The 19,927-nt window shown below is 45.1% G+C and overlaps 1 protein-coding gene across 1 annotated transcript; it reads right to left on the bottom strand.

The window, feature by feature from the left end:
• Positions 1–2,593: 2,593 nt before the first annotated feature.
• LOC125112854 (aldo-keto reductase family 1 member C15-like) lies at positions 2,594–16,959 on the bottom strand. Its single transcript, XM_047755301.1, has 9 exons — positions 16,640–16,959; positions 12,839–13,006; positions 11,571–11,687; positions 10,563–10,640; positions 9,449–9,571; positions 8,652–8,761; positions 6,957–7,122; positions 4,547–4,629; positions 2,594–2,748 (listed from the first exon to the last, which is right to left on the bottom strand). Exons 1-9 carry the CDS (start codon positions 16,718–16,720, stop codon positions 2,706–2,708), a joined length of 969 nt encoding a protein of 322 aa, XP_047611257.1. The 5' UTR covers positions 16,721–16,959; the 3' UTR covers positions 2,594–2,705.
• Positions 16,960–19,927: the final 2,968 nt, after the last annotated feature.

Below are 19,927 nucleotides of genomic sequence, written 5' to 3'. Positions count from 1 at the left end.
TTAAAGTTTAGATTTCATAGATGAGGCAGTTATAAGTGGTAAACTTCAAATCGGTACCTAATGTGGTCTAGCCACAAGGAGAAACTCTCTGGAGTTCAGAACCTCAAAAACTGAGAAGCTTGAGTTGTGTCCATGAACATGCTACTGTCCACATGTCCTGGGTAGGAATTATAAACTAAGAGCCGAAGGGGAGTGTACCAGAAAGTGGTTAGCATAATAAAGTCAATGATATCAGTCTTAAAGAAGAATTTTTTTTTTTAGTGTGGGTTTCACTTGTTATCTGAGATGAAAGTCTAATGATTCAGGACTTAGCCCCTGGTGACACAGTTATTCCCTTCTGAAAGATTAGGGGACTAAGGCTTAGTTGCCCCAGTTAACCACAAAGATATGTAGCTGCCTGAATAATGGTCCAAAATGTCTCCATGTCCTCATCTCTGAAATATATGTCACTCTTCGTGGTCAGAGGGACTTTGTAGAGGTGATTAAGATCAAGAGATGGAGGATTTTCCTGGATTATCTGGATAGGGCTGATGTAATCACAAAGTCCTTATAGGTGGGACCTGGGAAGGTTACAGTCAAAGAGGAGGGAAGAAGACAGGACCATTATATGAGAGATTTGGAAGATGCTATGCCATTGGCTTTGAGGATGGCAGAAGAGTCCCAAGATGAAAATGAAAGGGCAATGACCTGGATTTCCCCCAGGACCTCAAGAAGGCATGCAGGCTTGCTTGCACTTTGATTTTAGCCCATTGAACATGACTTTGAACTTCCGATTTCTAGGAGTGTAAGGTGATAAATCTGCGTCGTTTCAAGCCACCAAGTTTGTGGTAATTTGTTGTAGCAGCAGCAGGAAACTAATACGGACCTGGACGCGGTTCCAGCCATTCCCCCTCCCGCCTCCTACATCACAGATTTTCCTCCCTCTGCTAGACTGTTCCTCAGAGCACAGAAGCGTGCTCTTACTTCCCCCATCGTAGAACAGCTTCACGCGATTCCAATTTCTTCTTCAACGGCTGACCAGTTCTGTGGTCCTCATTAGAGCAAGGGCTCTGAAAGCTGTGTACATTCTACCTCCCATTCCCCTCTTCTCACCCTTCCTTGAACCCACTCTATTCAGGCTTTTGCCTTCACCCCACTATCAAAACGGTCCTTGACCTTGTGAAGGTTATTTGCAAATCCAGTGGTCAATTTGCAGTCTTCCGTTACTTGTCCGATTGGACGTACTGGACTCTTTGCCTCTTGAAGACGTTCTTTGACTTCCTTTTGAAGACAGAGCAAACCCACCGTCGCTCATACCTCGCTAGCTTCTCATTCTCAGCCTCCTTTGCTGGATCCTCCACTTTCTATATTCACCAACTTTGTAATGATGGCATTGACTTCCTTGCCTACACTCATTCACTCATACAATACTGTATGGAATTATTTGCTTTTTGCCTTTAAGTGTCAACAATATTCTGACAAACCCCAAATGTACATATTTGACCTGGGTAACTTCTCCAACATACATGCCTACAACTGACTCATAATCTTCCCCCAGTGTTTTGCTCTGCCACATATTATAGCCATCTAACAAAACGGCATCTCTTTTCTCCTGTTCCTTAGCCAAAACTTTCTAGAGTCAACCCTGATTCCCCTTTCCTTTCACCATACATCAACAGTGACAGAAAGCTTAGCTGACTCCACCCTTAAAATGTATCCATATTCCAAAAACTTCTGACCACTTTTACTGCTCATGCTGTGGTTCAAGCCAACATCATCTCTTACCTGGGTTTTTGTTTAGGCCCTAAAAGAGGGCTCTTTTACCTCTTTTTCTTCTCAAGGTAACACCCAGAGTGATTTAAAAATAAAAAAAAGTCCGCCCATGTAACTACTCTGCTCAAAATATGTGACATTATTCTCCTCTTTCTCAGCATAAAAGTCCTTTCAAAATCCTACGTGACATAGACACCCTTGCCCACTGGTTACCTGGTCTGTATTTTCAGCTTCTTTCTCCCTCCCTCACTAAGCTTCACCCCCATTGTCCTACTTGCTGTCACTTAAACGTTAGAGGGACTTTCTTCCCCACCTTGGAATTTTCTGTTCCATGTTCTGGGTGTCCACAGAGCTCACTGTTTTGCCTTCACTTTTGCTCATGACTCACCTTTGCAGTGACCATCTTAAAACAGCACCTATATAATATATAAGAACCAATAAAAATGCTAAGCATAGGCACATGATTGAGCAATTAAATAAATTGATAAGATGTGCCGCTTTAAGCAAGAAAAATATACTGGACTTTTAAAAATAATATTTGCTGGTTTACAAAAATACAAAAATAAGTAGTAAAATAAGTATACGACTTGTGTGTTGAAGATGATCTTTCGATCTGTTACTAAACATGCACACATTTCTGAAGGAACGTCGTGAAGGAAGCTGCACCAAAGTTAAGTATCATTAAGTAGGTTAATCTCAGGTTGGCTTTACTGTCTATCCTTTGTCTTTCATTTTCTAAATTTTCTGTATTTTTTATCTGTTTAATTATCGGGAAAAACCAGTATCTTTGTATTGAAGATTTTATTTCGTAAAATGTTTTTTTTTTAAAGGAAAGGCAAGCTTTCAGAAGTTCAGACATTTATTTTATTAAACACCTCTACCAAGTACAGAAACCCTCCTCACAGCCCTAGAAGCAAGAGGTTCTGGTAGACCACACGATGGAGAGCTCCCGCTCAATACTCTTCGGAATAGGGGTAGCAAGGGTGACCGACACCACTGAAAGAGAAAAGGGATATTAGTTGATGGACTCCGCCATGCTGGCAAAGAGAGGGCCAACACTAAGTGACAAACACACCTCTCTTTCTACCCCGCCACGCATACATGCAGTCCCCTGGTCCAGGTGCAAACTGCACCTGTGTGCCCAATTCCCACAGTCACGGGGAATGTGAACTCCACAGAGACAATTAGTTTGATGCAGATTACAATTTATAAGAGGGTGCAAGGACTACGGCGAAAGCTGGAGGCCACTTCAGCTCCAGGTGGAATTTTTGACCCTGGGTGATGATTATCATAGTTAAGGAATTACCTGCTTTTTTTCGTATATCTATTCAACCAAAAAAAAAATTGAGCACCCCCAAAAATACAGGGCGCCTCCTTTAAACAACTTCTAATCAATTCAGGAGATATCGTGTATACCTAAATAATCATACCTACAAAATGGGACTGCTATTTTCTTAATTTATAATGTATGAGAATACTTGTTCATCACTAATTAGTATTATTGCTGTTTTCCTTTATTCGCTGTTCTTGCTTTTATTTCAAAATTTGTCCTTTTCAATTTAATTCATTAAAGAGCGCCATTCTGAGCTATTCCATGCGCCAAGAGCTGTGCTGTTGACATACGCACACAAAGATGAGTAAGTCTAGGCACCCATAGCCTGATGAAGGATTTTGAGTACAGAAGAGTAACTTTTCATCTTTTTTCATTTATAATATCTTTTCTCAGAATCATGATATAGCTTTATAAACAAGAAGGAGCGTTTTGGCATATTTCATTGGAAACTAAATATTCATTTTATCACTAATACGTATTCCCTTCTCTAAACTCCCTTCCAAACGTCTCTGTTTGATTAGTCTTCTTTGGTTCAATCCTGACATCTTCCTGCAGTAACTATACATGGAATTCCATGTGTGTGAAGAAGTCAGAATCAAGGAGGGAGGGATGAACTCCTGATGGAAGAAGGCAACTCGGGGGGTACATCTTGACTCAAGAAACCAGAGATCCGGAGAACCGTATCTGGGTGTGTCCTGCTGAGCACACGGCAGTCACTCCCTGCAGGATCAATTCAGTTCACGGTCCTTTTGCAAGTCCTTCATTGTCATCATAACAATAAGGAGATAGAGTTGTGATAGGGGAAAAAGGCCGGTGAACCCATAAACTGGGAAGAAATGGATGGTGTCTCGGAAAAGAAATGCCCATTAAGGAGAAAAGACACCAGACTCACGAGGGGAGGGGGTGGAAGCAGGGCCACCCTGTGACTTCACAGCACCCGTGCTCATTGGCCTTCATGGACCCCTCCTCCATGAAAAACACAGATGCTGCATTTTACATTGAGTTAGGATGAAAATGAATGTAATCCAGGCTGGATCCATTATGATATAGTCACAAACAATATGACCTTTTTTTCTCCTGATTTTAAAAAGAACTAAAAGTGAAACGTTTTCATAGGTCCCGAAAGAACAGTGGACTGCAGGCTCTGCACCTTCTGTGTCTAATGGGACTGTTGACCCTGACAGGAAGGACACCAGACACAGAGATGAGGGTGTAAAGTAGTGACCTCACCGTGATGGGAACTTTGGTGAGTCCCTTGTGGTTGTCCTGGGCTTGCTCACAATCCTGTTGGGTCAGAGACTGAGCCCTGGAGGAAGCCTCTGGTCTGAGGGCTGCAGGAAGCCCCTGCTTTACGCCTACACTGCAGATCAGGACTGCCTTCCTGGTTAGGGAAGCCTAGCTCCTCTGCTGACTTACATGCTGTGGGAAACAACCATGAGAAACAATGGACAAGTCACTTACAAGAGTAACTTAAAATATCTTAAATTTCGGTTAAGGCCATCGATTGTTTTCATATCTTCTGGAGGCAATTCAAAGTCAAAAACCTGGAAGGAAGGGAAGAATCACATTAAACCCTCCCCAAGGAGCTGCCCCCACCCCCGGACCTGGGGGACTTTCCAGGTGGATGGGGGCAGGAAGAGGGCGCAGGGCAGCCTTGCCTGTCCTCAGCGTCCAGGTGCACAAGCCTGGGAACTCTTCTGTTGAGTTCCCTACCTCTCCTCTCCCACACCCTCTCCTTCCCTGCTCCATGTCACAAAGTTCAGGTTTACTGTTCATCAATCCCAAAGCTTTAGACAGAAAACAGAAAGATCTTTTTCTTTTTTTTCAAATAAAGGGAGAGTTTGGCAATCTGGACATAATACCTGCGTTTAACCAAACATTAGACAGCTTTTTCCTTCCCCACCACCCCCTAGAATTTGGCACAGCCTTGAACTTAAGCAAGTATTGGAAGGAAGGTCAACCTTCCTGCAAGACCTCTCCAAGAATCTCCTGAGCCTGGGAGAGCTTTCCTGGATCTACCTCCCTCTCCTCCCACCCTCCACCAAACACCATTCTCCTTCTAGTTATGTTTATTCTTGTCTGTAACAGGAAAATCTTTCTGATCGTTCTTTCAAACACTTGTTGATCTTACATTTAGAGAGTTCTCCTTTTTTTTTTTTGTCTTTTTGCCTTTTCGAGGGCTACTCCCGCGGTATATGGAGGTTCCCAGGCTAGAGGTCTAATTAGAGCTGTAGCCGCCGACCTACACCAGAGCCACAGCAACGCGGGATCTGAGCCGCATCTGCGACCTACACCACAGCTCACAGCAATGATGGATCCTTAACCCACTGAGGGAGGCCAGGGGTTGAACCTGCAACCCCATGGTTCCTAGTCGGATTCGTTAACCACTGAGCCAGGATAGGACCTCCAAGGGTTCTCCCTTTTGAATAAAATCTCTCCTACTTACTTCCAGGTTTTTTTGATTGATTGATTGATTGACTGATTGACTGATTGATGGATGGGTTGATTGTCCATGGATATGGAGGTTCCCAGGCTAGGTGTAGAATCAGAGCCGCAGCCAACAGCCAACACTACAGCCACAGCAACGAGGGATCCGGGTCATGTCTGCAACCTACACCACAGCTCACGGCAGCGCCGGGTCCGTAACCCACTTCGCGAGGCCAGGGATTGCCCTGAACCCTCATAGATCCTAGTCGGGTTGTTACCACTGAGCCGCAATGGGAACTCCCCCAGTCTGTTTTTATTTGGCAGTACATTGCCCCTAATGGAGAGTACATTAGCAATACAGACAGATCTTTGGTAAGATATATTAAAGAAGTCTTATTATTTGATCCAGGGGGCAATTTCATGGAAAACTTAGTGCCTTTATCTATTTATTTCTCTCTCTCTCTCCCCACCCCCATCTATCTATCCACTTGTCACTCATCTTAACATTACTCCAGAAGTGATATGTTTGTCTTGGGAATATGTATTAACATGTTGAGTTGAATTGAAAAATCACTTCAAATGGAATTTTTAATTAATTGGTTTAACAATGAGGTTCAGATGTGCCTCCTCAATATTTTCATATATTGAATGAACCAAATCTACAGCTTCATGGTTTTGAAGCAAATACATTGCTAATGACATGCCCCAAATGTTAGCTTTTGCAAATACTAAACGCATGATGAAATTTTTAGCTGTCATCTTTAAAAGGTATAAAGTTTAGATAGTTTGTCCTCATCCCATAAAGGTCAAAACGAAGCAAGCTGAAGACCACTGACTGGCCTAAGGGACCCGGAAGTATATAAAGGAGGATGTAGGGAAAAGCTCCACGGTTAATTTACCTTGGTCTCCCTATAAACTTATATCTACTTCTCACCTGCCTAGAGTTCTCCTGTGGGAAAGGTGCTAAAAGATGACCCAGGAGTCACTACATTGAGAGCCTCACAGTCCAGAGAGCATCCTGACATATAAACAGCACCTTTAGCTCAATAAGGGGAAAATCTCACTAACAGAGCCTTGCCAAGTGCCGTGGTGGTTAGCAGCTCTGTTGGGGTGTCCTGATGGTTTAACAAAGCAGCTAATCCTCTTTGGATCTGATATTGAAATACAAATAGAGCAGGCAAAGGAGAGGACCAGGGTTTTACAAGTTCCTTACTGCTGGAGGGACTCTTAAAACCCATGAAAAAACAGAGATGAAGTGAGATCAGCGTCACACAACTAGGAAGTGGCAAAGCCAAGCTGCAAGAACGTCAAACCTGGACCCTGAAGCCAGCGATCTCCCTGCCACATGGCACTCAGAGGAGAGAGACAAGGGAATGGACGAGCATGGGCATATGCTGGAAGGCACCCAGAGCAGCTCCCTGCAGAGGCACTGCTTGTCCTGTACCTGGAAGTTCTCTTTGATCCTCTGCTCATTGAAGCTCTTGGCCAGGACCACCACTCCCCGCTGCAGCTGGTAGCGCAGGGCAACCTGGGCTGGGCTTCTATTGTGTTTCTTGGCAATAGCATTTAAGACTGGATCCTCTAAGAGATATGGGTTGCTATCGTCCACCCTGAAACAGAAAAAAAAAAAAACAAAAACCCGTTTTGAAGTGTGTAGGACTGAAAATCTGGCATGTGCTAGCTCTCATCCCTAAATTCCCCAGATGATGGAGAGAAATAGGTACAATATGGTATGATTTTAAAGTTTAGTGAATACTCAGAGAGATTTATTCATAATTGTACCAAGCTGGAAACAATATTTCCATCAACAGGTGAAAGGGGAAACAATCTGTGGTATATGGGTCTATACCACAGAATATCAGAAACCAGAAGGAATGAACCAGATATTTTCAGCAACTCTGAGCCAAAGAAGACGGATACAAAAAATATCTACAATTTCTATTTTTTTATGGCCACGCTCATGGCATATGGAAGTTCCCAGGCCAGGGATCAAACCCATGCCTCCTTAGCAACCCATGCCTCCTTAGTGACCAAAGCCTGTGCAATAGAATTTTTTTTTTTTTTTTGGTCTTTTTTGCCTTTCTAGGGCCACTCCTGTGGAATATGGAGGTTCCCATGCTAGGGGTCGAATTGGAGCTTTAGCCGCTGGCCTACTCCAGTGCCTCAGCAAAGCCAGATCCGAGCAGCATCTGTGACCTACACCACAGCTCACAGCAATGCCAGATCCTTAACCCACTGGGCAAGGCCCGGGATTGAACCCGCAACCTCATGGTTCCTAGTCGGATTCGTTAACCCCTGCACCACGACAGGAACTCCTGCAACAGGATTTTAAACCCACTGAACCACAGAAGGAACTCCTTCTCTTTTTTTTTTAATTATAGTTGATTTGCAGTGTTGTGTTGGTTTCAGGTGTATATATAACGGAATCACCCCTTTGATTCAGTTGGATATACATCAATATGTTGTAATAAATGGGAAAAGAAAAATTATACATGTGTATGTATTTACAATTTTTTCAGCTTCTTTTCCCATTTAGGTTATTATAAAATATTGAGTATAGTTTCTTATGCTCTACAGTAGGTCCTTGTTGGTTATCTATTTTATATATAATACCGCCTACATGTCAATCCCAAACCCCTGATTTATCCCTCCCGTACTTTGCCCTTTGGTAACCATAAGTTGGTCTTCTTTGCCCTTTATATAGGAAGTCCAAAATGTACCAAACTAATCTACGTGGAAAAAAGAAATCAGAAAAATGTTTTCCTTGAGTGAGAAAGAATTGTCTGGGAAGGAACACAAAAGAACTGTTTTGGGAGATGGAAAGTTTCTGCATCATGACGGGGATGCAATTATAGGTACCTCCTAATATCAGAATTGGACAGTTAAGATTTATGCATGATGAGCTGTGTAAACGTTACCACAAAATCACTTTTTAATATATTCAGAGTAGGGTTTGGAGACGATGGATGTATGGATGAAACAAGAATGAAAGGCTGTTGACTGTTGAGGCTCTGTGGTGGTAAATTACTGTGTTTACTTTCTTATGTATGAACCTTCCAGTAATAAAATGTTAACATTTAATTTTTCTCATGTTTTGTTATCAGTAGAGTAGCTGACATAATTCTGACATTCTTGTTACCAGTTTGAGTTTCTTTGGGATCCCAGAGCACTGTAGGCAACTAGAACGATGTCCTTGGACTTGCAAAACTCCAGAAGTTTGCTCTGATTGAGGTAAGGGTGGCATTCCACCTGTAAATTGCCGAGACCAGAAGGTGTCAGGAAATATGAGCCAATAGCCTGCACGTCTGAAAAGTTCTGTGAAGGAGTGTCTACCACGACATTAGTATCTGTGCTATATAATTTTCAGGTTGGTAATTTTCCACGTGCACCTTCTGAAATAACTTCAGCTGCTACTGGTTTTCAGAATTGATGGAACAATTTTCTTCTTCTTTTTTTAATTAGTGTTAGAATAATTAAAGACTCTCCCTGTCTGGCAACTCATGGGTCATCTCCTGATGAGTGCCTCTTGGCCTCATCCTTAAATGGGGGCATTCCTGCCCTCTTCCTACTCATTCCATGAATTTCCCAGGAGAGATAGCCCACTTCTGTGAGCTTAATTACCATTCATAAAGCCATGACTCCAACATCTATGCCTCTGGCCCTGACTGCCTTGGTTGGATCCAGGCCAATATTGCCATCTGCCAGCTCAGCATCTTCCCCCGGACGTCTCACAGGAACCTCCAACCCACCTCTGAATAACTGAAATCATGCTCTCCCTACTCCACTCAACCTGCCCATCCTTTGGCACTTCCTATTCTGATAAAAATACAACCACCTATACAGCAGGCATTAAGCCAGAAACTTAGGGACTGCTAATAAAGGAAGAAAAGTGTGAAGAGCAGAAAGCAAGAAAGTCTCCAGCTGGCACAGCCTCACCTGGTTGCAGACGGGCTTGTACTTGAGCCCTGGCTTGTTCAGGATCATCTCCAGCTGCTTGTGATTGAAATTGGACACCCCGATGGATTTGGTCAAGCCTGCATCTTTACACTTCTCCAGAGCCTGGGGAGGAGGGAAGTGTGCAGCAAACCTTCAGGGTAGCTCGGCCCTTCCATTCAACATTGAACATTTTAAAAGCTGGAAATCCGTTTTAACATACATAAAAATTTGGCTGAGCCGGTTTTATCACTTGGGTGCATTATTTCCTAATGTACACATATTCCGTATCCTTGAGTCTATTACATGCACACCCAGGACAACACATAGACCGTAAGATGCTTTTAAATTCCCCCTCGCCTCCCTGTCCTCTTCCATGGTGACTCTTTTTCTTTAGGAACATAATAGTTCTTTAACAAACGATATCATCATCAAGGGCAAAGAGAAGCTCTCATGATTTCCACTAGGGGAAGGTTTTTCTGCTTCCCCTTTCCTAGAACGATGAAAAATGCATGTGGGTTGGAGGATATAGAGCAGGCTTCGATCCCCTCCCCCCTACCCTTCTGCTAAAGCAGCAGCTGCTTTCCCCCTCGTCTCTGGGCACATGGACCTATCCTGGGATAGAGCTTGAACCGTCCATTTTTTTTCTGTTTACGGCTGCACCTGTGGCATATGGAAGTTCCTAGGCTAGAGGTCCAATCAGAGCTGCAGCTGCCAGCCTACACTACAGCCACAGCAACACTGGACCCTAATCCACTGGGCGAGGCCAGGGATCAAACCCACATCTTCACAGACGCTATGTTAGGGTCTTAACCTGCTGAGCCACACTAGAAACTCCTCTAACTCCTCTTGAGTTTGCTTTTCTAGGGCTCACGGCAAAACGTGGTCGGTGGAGCAAAGAAACTGCCCCTGAGAACCACAGAGGTTTAGAGTAAAAATAGACCTTCACGGCCATCTCGCTCAGCTCCCTTGCTCTGCGGGGCGAAGACGGAGGCACAGAGAAACTCAGCAGCGTGCCTGAGGCAAGACAACTGAGGGAGTCAGACCCATTTCTTCTGACTCCCCAGCCAGTGCTGTCACACCAGGATGCCTCCTGGGTGTCAGGAGCAGTCCTTACCGCCCATGTGTCACGCAGGTCCACCGTATCAAAAATAATTTTCCCATTGGCATCCTTAGGCAGAAGCTCCTCCCCAGGCTGGAACACAAAGAGCAGAGCGGATGAAGAAGGACTCTGTGTGTGTGTGTGTGTGTGTTTAAGAATGACCTTCCTGGTGCCTTAAGAACTTAGTCACACAACCTTCAAGAAGCTATGATTACTACTGTGTGTGTGTGTGTGTGTGTGTGTTGTGTGTGTGTGTGTTGTGTAAAAGAAGACACGGGGGAGGGGAGATCTGAATCATCTGAAAGGCTGTAGCTAAGTACCTCTCCCCCAGTTACCCCCACCGTCCTATCACCACACTCCCTTAAACTTTGAGTTCTTCGCAGGTGGAATGGGTTTTAGCTCAGAAGGACTATCTGGTTTACATGCTAGGACTTTCCTTGCCTACTAAGCAGTGTGTTTTAACTCCAGTTTGTGATAAGTCAACTTAAAGATCAAAAGGACGAGCTCAGTGAACATCCACTGTGATGAGAAGTTGGATCTTCAAAGCCCAGAAGAACCTAGCTGTGCAACATGGACCATCCCAGAGTATTTCAGTCTTGATGGAGCTGAGACATCCACATGGGAGGGACCCTCTCCCGAAAGAGGTGAGGGATTTCCTGCGGTATAGCTTCAGTCTGTAGTAACTCTGCGTTCTGGGGACCCTAATCTCTTAGGGACAACAGACAGGAGTAAACTGCCCAGTAGGGCAGTTTCTTCAACCCTTTGAGGTGGAGCCGGGGAGATCATGGAATTTCAATCCTTCTGAAGGCTCTAAGATGAGGGTTAAGGAAATCTTGGTGATGAGGTGACACACCTGTCAAGAAGAATCATAAATCATTGAGCTCTATCCACCACCCTCAAATCTACCTCTCTCAGGAAGAGGACAGAAAATCTAGTGGGGGGTGGGGGGGAGCGGGAACGAGATAAAGGAGGTGCAACCGTAGTGATGAACTCCTGGCATAACAAGGAAAACCAACAGCTGACCTTCATCATGAATGGCACGTGAATAATGAAGAGATCAACATAATCCAGCCGAAGTTTCTTCAGAGATCTTTCCAGGGCTGGTCGAACCAATTCGGGTCGAAAGAAAGTAGCCCAAAGCTGTCGGGGCCAGAAGGAATTAAAAATGGCTTATGATTTCACACGTTGAAGGAGCAAAAGTAAACATCAAAGCTAAAAGATTGAGAAGTAACAAACCACTGTTATCTTCAAGTAAGAAGCCCTGGGACTAAATTTATGTTACTTGGTGTAAACCAGGTCCCTAATGGGACACTGACATTTCTCTGGTGACCACCAGGACACTGTGAATGCAACTTAGATTTTAAAAAAAAGAAAAGAAAAAAGAAAAAAAGAGAGTTCCATTGTGGCTCGGAGGGTTAAGAACCTGACATAGTGTCCGTGAGGGTGCAGGTTTGATCCCAACTCTCGCTCAGTGGATTAAGGATCTGTCATTGCTGCAAGCGGCAGCATAGGTCACAGCTGCGGCTTGGAACCCACGTTGCTGGGGCTGTGGTGCAGACCTGCAGCTGCAGCTCAAATTCAATCCTTGGTGCAAGAACTTCCATATGCTGCAGGTGCGGCTGTTACAAAAAGAAGAAGAAAGAGAAAAATGAAAAAGGGAAAGAAACTTGGATGGGCCAGGAAAAGTAAACCTAAATGTTTCAAGGATTAGAAAAGTCACTCTGAAAGGAGAATCAAGACGTATCAGGCAAGGGGAAATGGCCTCAACTGTCCTAACAAACATGCCAGAACATTTCTGGGAGGCGTGCGGATTCTAAAAACGGGTTATCGTCTATGTGAATGGGATAGGATCACCCTGGAGAGACATCTCTGAACCCCGGAAGCATGGTTTTCCACTTAAGCACATTTCACAAATTTCAGTAAACTCAGTGCTAACTTGAAAAACGCATTGCCTCGTCTGGCCCCCTTTTCTGAGCACATCTGATACGTCCTGAGAGAAACCCCTGGCCGGGAAAACGAGTGGACCGGCTCTGCCGTGGCTCAGTCAGTCCGCTCCACAGAGGAAGAAGGCGTGTCCCTGTTGGTGTCTTACATACAAATGCTGACTGATGCTCAGACACGTGGAGCGACCCTGTCCCACCTCTGACACACCCCGGAGAAAACGCTTTCCATGTTCTACGCTTCTATAACGGGCCCTGCAAAGTTAGGAGGTCCATGAAGTGTTCAACTCAAGGCCAAGGTCCATGGCCGTGTCTGGGGGCTGCACCCTCCCCTCGCCCCCGCCACAGCACCTTGGTGGTGTAGAACAGCTCCTCCCTCTTCACGGTGCCATCCGCGATCTTCTCCCGAAGGGCGTTGCCCACCTCCTCCTCGTTTTCATAGAAGTAGGCTGCATCAATGTGACGGTAACCTACCTCGATAGCCACTCTGGTGGCCTCTGTAGCCTTGCTCTTAGGGACCTATACGACACAAATAAGGAGCCTTGGTTATCTCTCCAGGGCAGAGAGAAGCAAGTTGTCTCCTTCATAGACTCCCCAGGGCTTTTCCAACCATTGACCGGAACAAATTTCAGGCTTACACACCAAAATCTGATGAGCCGTTCCTCATTCTTACAACCTACTTCAGACTTCAAGAAAATGCTCTTCTTCCTTCAGAGGCCGACCCCACACAAGCGGCCTTTAACTTTTTACTCATGGGCTGAACTGGGACGTTTCTCCTCCGGGAAAGAAGACTGGGATGAAACGGGAAACCACATCCACCCCAGATTTAGTTAATCCGGCAAACCAGCTCTCTCATTTCCAGAGGAGTCCCCCGAAAGGAAGACGCAAATGCCTTAATCTTCACCGGTGGCAAATGAAGGCTCCTAACCCAGTCTCTGCTGTTGCTGCAAAGGACACTGGGGAAGAGACTGTGACAGGTGTAAGCGCCTTCCGCCTTCCGCCCTCCAACCAGACTTTCCTACGTCCTCCCAGCTCTCAAGGACAGGGACTCTTTCCAGTTCCCCTCATAATCCACTTGGAGAAACACTTTTCCAGACAGGGGGTGAGTCCCTTCCAGTCCTAAGTGATCCCTGGAGAGACAGTCTCAGTCCTCAGCCGCCCCCCCCCCCGCCACAAAGCAACCCCTGCCTTGGCGCACAAGACCAGCCCAAAGAGTGGGGGCTCTGACCCTTTGAGAAAGAAACACTCTGTTCTCCTTAATCCTTCCTCCCTAACCCATTTATTAGCCAAGTCCTCTTAGAGAAGTAAAAGGCTGGCATTTCTTTCTCCTCAAAGGGGGCAGGGACTTCTAGAGCTTGACAGTTGTCATCAAAGCTGCCACCCATGTGAACTAAACGACCCCTTTGCCCTCTTGTGTTGGTTCCTCTCTGGTGGCTCTAGAGATGATTCTGGAAACACTGCTGAATCAGCCCATGTGAAAATGTGGCTCAGGAGTTCCTGCTGTGGCTCAGCGGGTAAAGAATCCCACATGGTGTCTGTGAGGACGCGGGTTCGCATCAGTGGATTAAGGATCTGGTGTTGCCAGGAGCTGTCATGTAGGTTGCAGCCGAGGCTCGAATCCCACATTGCTGTGGCTGTGGTGTAGGCCGGCAGCGGCAGCTCCGATTCGACCCCTAGCCTGGGAACTTCCATATGCCACGGATGTGGCCATAAAAAGAAAAAACTGGTTTTTTTAATTTTTAAATAAATAAACTAAAACATCATGCTGGTTCGCATTCAGGGGTTACCTGAGGCTGCATTGTGGTCAGCATCAGAACTCCTGCGGAGGACCAGAGAGGACAGAACAAGGGAGCTGGATGCAGGAAAGTCTGGCAGGAGCAGGTGTGGCAGCAGGAGAAGCTCCTGAGAGCAAACAGCTGCTGGCCCTGAGCTGGTTTCCCCCAGCGCAGGGCCCTCACCTCACCAAGCCTGCAGGGTCCCCGGGCTCTGCCTGTTTGCAAAGCTTGCCTCCAACTTCCAACCAATGACTAAATCTGAGATAATGCATTTGCATGTTTCCCAGAAAACACACTTGGCTGAAGAAAAGAAAGTCACAAGCACAGACACGGAAACATATCCTGTTCCTGCCGGGACCCACACTAAAGCGATAAAGGGGCTGGTGGGGTCGCCTTCAGAAAAAGAACTCAGGTTCAGATGAAAATGTGACCTCTCTTCCATTTTGTAGCCTTTGTATGATACTGGGTGTGTGCCCATGTTGCTTTTATTCTTGTAAGTGGGGCAGATCATAGGCTGTTCTTGTTCTCTTCTCCAGGGTACTTTTCTCCTTTCGAAAGTAATAGAGGGAGTTCCCGTCGTGGCGCAGCGGAAACGAATCTGACTAGGAGCCATGAGGTTGCGGGTTTGGTCCCTGGCCTCGCTCAGTGGGGTAAGGATCCGGCGTTGCCGTGAGCTGCGGTGCGGGTTGCGGATGCGGCTCGGATCCTGTGTTGCTGTGGCTCTGGCGTAGGCCGGCAGCTGCAGCTCTGATTGGACCCCTGGCCTGGGAACCTCCATATGCCATGGATATGGCCCTTAAAAAGACGAAAAATAAATTAAATAAATAAATAATAAAAGTAACCTAAGTTGGATTGGAACTAGAGACTCTCACACTAAGTGAATTAAGTCAGAAAGAGGAAGACACCCTATGATATCACTTATATCTGGAATCTAATATACAGCACAAATGAACCTTTCCACAGAAAAGAAATGCAAGGACTTGGAGAACAGACTTGTGGTTGCCAAGCGGGGGTGGGGGAGACAGTGGGATCTTGGGGTTAATAAATGCGAACTATTGCCCTTGGAGTGGATAACCAATGAGCACTGGGAAATGTATCTCGTCACTTGTGATGGAGCAAGCAGGATGGAGGATAATGTAAGAAAAAGAATGTGTGTGTGTGTGTGTGTGTGTGAGAGAGAGAGAGAGAGAGCCTGGGTCACTTTGCTGTAAGGTAGAAAACTGATGGAACACTGTAAACCAACTATAATGGAAACAATAAAAATCATTTTAAAAAGTAATAGAAGTTGGATAAAACACAGTAAGACGTACCCTATGCTTAAGCGCTAATGGCGGATGCAATGGATGTGTTAATTGTGTTATGCATTGCAATCAAGCAGGCCTGTCTGCAGCTCTTAGTTATTAACATTTCATGTCCTAGCTCTGCAAAAATAGGGCCATTGGTCTCCATCACTTATGGGAGCAAATATTCCCCAGCTGGCCCAAAGCTGCCCCAGTCTCACCATGACCAGACCTTGACACTTTTAGGGCATGGTAATCGATCAGGTGGCTATGTGAATAATACAGTTTTTACTATTTGTTTATGAAAGTATAGTTGACTTACAGTGTTGTGCCGATTTCTGCCGTGCAGCATAGTGACCCAGTCATACATACATATTTTCTCATACTATCTTCTATCATGTTCTAGCCCAAGAGATTGCCTATAATTCTCTGTGAATAACCCATTTGATGAGAAGCACAATTCTGTCTCCATTGGTACTTTTTGCCTTTTAAGTCTTCCTTTCGAAATACCTAATGCTCAGAATAATAATGGCTTATCATATGATAACAGGTTTTGAAGATGCAAATTCTCTGCCAAAATTCGCAGCCCCCAAGAACCTACAGCAAAGCTGCTATGCAGTCATTCTGTGAATGAGCCTCTCCATCTGTGCCCTCTGCCCACAGGAGATCTGGCTCAGAGTGGCTCTGATGGAGGCAGCAGATGGGGGCTGGAAGAGCTGCCTGAGCTGAGGCTTTAAATCAAAGTGCAAGAAAGAAGAAAAAATGGTACTAACCTAGGATACTGCTGAGGAATTAAAGTACCTAAATTAAAGGACAATACACGTAAAGTACTTAAGATGCATGGTAAGAATTCAATCTACATTAAGGGACCAACATAATAATAACAATAAGGATAATCCACCCACCAAATTCTCCCCGCCAAATCCCCAGAGTCCGCAGCTTGTCATTCCACTTAAGACAGAGTTAGAAATGGTGAAATGAAAGTTCAGGTGAGTCCTTCCAAAGGACCAGAGTGCCCTTGGCCCAAGACCATCTGTCTGCTGACAGCCCTTCCAGGCTGTGGGCATCAACCCTTCAGCCCCCCAGGTGCAGCTTACCCCTTCAGAGACGAGAGTGCCAAGTCCAAGAACGGGCATGAGGTGCCCATCATTCAGCTTCACGCAACGGCTGAGTGCCATCTTTATCCACAGCCCCGGCTGGGCTCCCTCTGTCTTGCTTTCCTTCTCTTATTTGCAGGCCACGTGTACTTTATCCCCACCAAACCCCAAAGATAGGCGGGGCCAGGTCAGCTGCCAATGTTTCCACGGTGAAACTGGAATCGACCCACTGCTGTCCCACTAGTTCTTTCAAGTCTCTGCAGGCATATTTCACAGGATACAGCATGCATGCTACAGGGGTTTGAACATCTCTTCCCCACTACTCACCCTTATCTCTTAAATTAAAAAAAAAAAAGAAGAAGATTGAGACACTTTGTGGCACAGCAGAAATTATCTCGACCTTGTAGATCAACTAAAGGTCAACAAAACTTTTAAAAAGTGAAAAAAAAAAAAGTAAAGGAGGAGGGGTAAATTAGGAAGTTGGGATCAACAGGTACATACCACTGTGTATAAAACTGATGAGCAGCAAGGACCCACCATACAGCACGTGAAACTATATTCAATAAAATAATTTTAATGCAACAGAAGCTGAAAAAACATATTATATATAGGAATCATTTTGCTATATACCTGACATATTGTAAATCAACTATACTTCAATTTTTAAAAAATTAACCTGTCAGCCTTCTAAACACATCCAATAGGTATGTGAAGGCTGAAAAAATAAAAAATAAAAAATAAATAACCTGTCAATGTATCCTTGATAATTGCATCAGATGTACTTTACTAGAAGAAAATTATGATTAGGACGGTGAATTCTAAACATTAATTCTACTATAGGATTTTAAGTCCCGTGCTCTTCGTTTTGTCAAAAATCCCATCAAAAAAAAAAAAAAAGATGTTATTTGGAATTTCTTGAACAAAGCTCAACTCTTGGTCCCAAGCACACATGTAACAAAATTCCTTAGAAACGCACATCCCAGGAGTTCCTGTTGTGGCTCAGCAGGTTACAATCCCAACTAGTATCCATGAGGGAGTAGGTTGGATCCCTGGCCTCGCTCAGTGGGTTAAGGATCCAGTGTTGCCGTGAGCTGTTGGTGTAGGTCACAGATACGGCTCGGATCCTGTGTTGCTGTGGCTGTGGCCTAGGCCGGCAGCTGCAGCTCTGATTCGACCCCTAGGCTGGGAACCTCCACATGCCACGGGTGCGGCCCTAAAAACAAAAAATAAAATAAAATAAATAAAACAAAACAAAATAGATGAACAACGTGGTACTAATGTATTGCACAGGGAACTATATTCAACACCTTGTAATAAATTATAATGGGATGAATAGAAACCAAGAAAGTCTGTGTTAAACTGAATCGTTTTGCTATATGCCAGAAACTAACACTCCAATTGAAAAAATTAAAAGTATGAAAAGAAGCATGTGCTCCTGCCCATATCCTTTATAACTCCTTCAACGGCCCCACCAGGTGGCATCAGTCACTCTCTCCATGTGCCCTCACCTTAACGTTTCTGTTAAACCAGCTCAAAACCTTCTATTAGTGAAATTAAACTCGCAACCAAAAAAGAACTTCTAGAGAAAGTTAAAGTTAAACCCATGGCAGAAGGACATGTAGAATCCTAGGAGAACACATGATGGAAGACCGCCAATCCAGCCCACACATGTTGGAGAAGCTTTTACGATCATCCCCACATGGCTTTACAATGACCTCTGAGTATTCAAGAATTGTTTGAAAGTGCATCTCATTGAAAAAGTAGTCATTTCTTGAGCAGCGAGGATGTACAAGACACTGTTGTAGGCACCATGAACAAAACAGCAATGAAATAAACAACAAACAATCTCTGCCCTCATGGAACTTATGAGCCAGCAGTAAGGCAATTAGCTGATTAATGCATATAATGAAAACCGTGTTATATGATGAGAAGTACTGAGGAGGGAAGGAAAGCAGGAAAAGGGAGCGGATGTCCAGGGAGTTGGAGGGTTGGGGATCCAGTGAATTAAGGAGCGTAATCAGGAAAATCCTCACAGAGAAACCGATAGGTCAGCAAAGACCTCAAGAGCGAGGGAGGCAAGGCTTACAGACAGCTGAGAAAAGAAGCATCCAGGGGGAAGATTCCCTGAGCAAGAACGTGCCAAGCATGTTAGAAAGAGCAGAGTTAGGAAAAGATGTCCAGAGGCCATGGTGGCAGGCGGGGGTGGGGGCAACTTGTGGACGGCCCTTTAAGCAAGGCCTTGGGCTTCTCCTCTGTGTGATATGGGAAGAGATCAGAAGATGCTGACCTGCTGTAGAGCAAACAATGCTGAGTGGTGTGGGCAGAGGAGGCAAGCCGGGGAGAGGCGGTGGTAATATGCAGGCTGCAGGTGGAAAGCCTTGGACAAGGGCATCTGAAGGACAGGTCATAAAAAGTGATCAGGCTCTGGATCCTTTTGAAGGTCAACATGGCAGAGCTTGATCACAGATTTCACTTGGATGAGGGAAAGCAAAAGAAAGCAAGGATCAACCCCAAATTTTCATCTTTATGACCAGAAGAAAGGAGGTATCATTTATCAAAATAGAAAATGGAGCAGGAAGACAGGGGAGTTAAAGCAGTCTTGTCTGAGGTACATTGGGCTGGGAGGTCCAGGATCCCCTCAGTAGGTAATCTGACACTCGAGTCCAGATTTCTGGGCAGAGGGCTGACCTAGAGGTATTGACTTGGAGCGTATAGCCTCTCAATGGTGCCCAAACCCATGAGGCTGTCTAAGGTGAACAGGAAGACAACGAAGGACAGGAAAGGGTCCAAGGACGATGCTGTGGGCACTTCAGCAGTTAGAAGGGAGGAAAACCAGGAGCAGTCAGGAAGGAGATAAGATTGGTGGTGGGGGCAGAGACCAAGAGAACTTGACATCATGACAGCCAAGGGAAGAGCCAAGTGGTCTCAGGGAGGATGACGTCCACAGGGACCGACCCTGCTCGTTGACTGAGCCTGTCAAGGCCTGAGAAGTAGCGATTCAGCCGAGCAACATGGTGCTGTGTCTACTTCTGATGAAGAGCGTAGTGACCCAGTCATATACACTATCTCTTATAACAATGAAATATTTTAAAAATTTAGCAACATGGAACTCCGTAGTGACCTTAATGAAACCATTTTAGAGGGATGATAGGGACAAAAACCCCAGCGGGCTGAGATATGGGACTTGAAGTTAGTAAACAGAGACAAAGCGTTCCAGGAATTTAACTGGGGAGATGCAGAGGCTGGAGGGTGTTGTGAAAGGGGAAGGAATGTGTGTTCTACCAGAGA

The sequence above is a fragment of the Phacochoerus africanus genome, chromosome 12 (assembly GCF_016906955.1).
Source record: "Phacochoerus africanus isolate WHEZ1 chromosome 12, ROS_Pafr_v1, whole genome shotgun sequence".
NCBI classification, from domain to species: domain Eukaryota; kingdom Metazoa; phylum Chordata; class Mammalia; order Artiodactyla; family Suidae; genus Phacochoerus; species Phacochoerus africanus.
The sequence above is the reverse complement of the archived record's forward strand: the minus strand, read 5'-3'. Positions and strand labels throughout refer to the sequence as shown.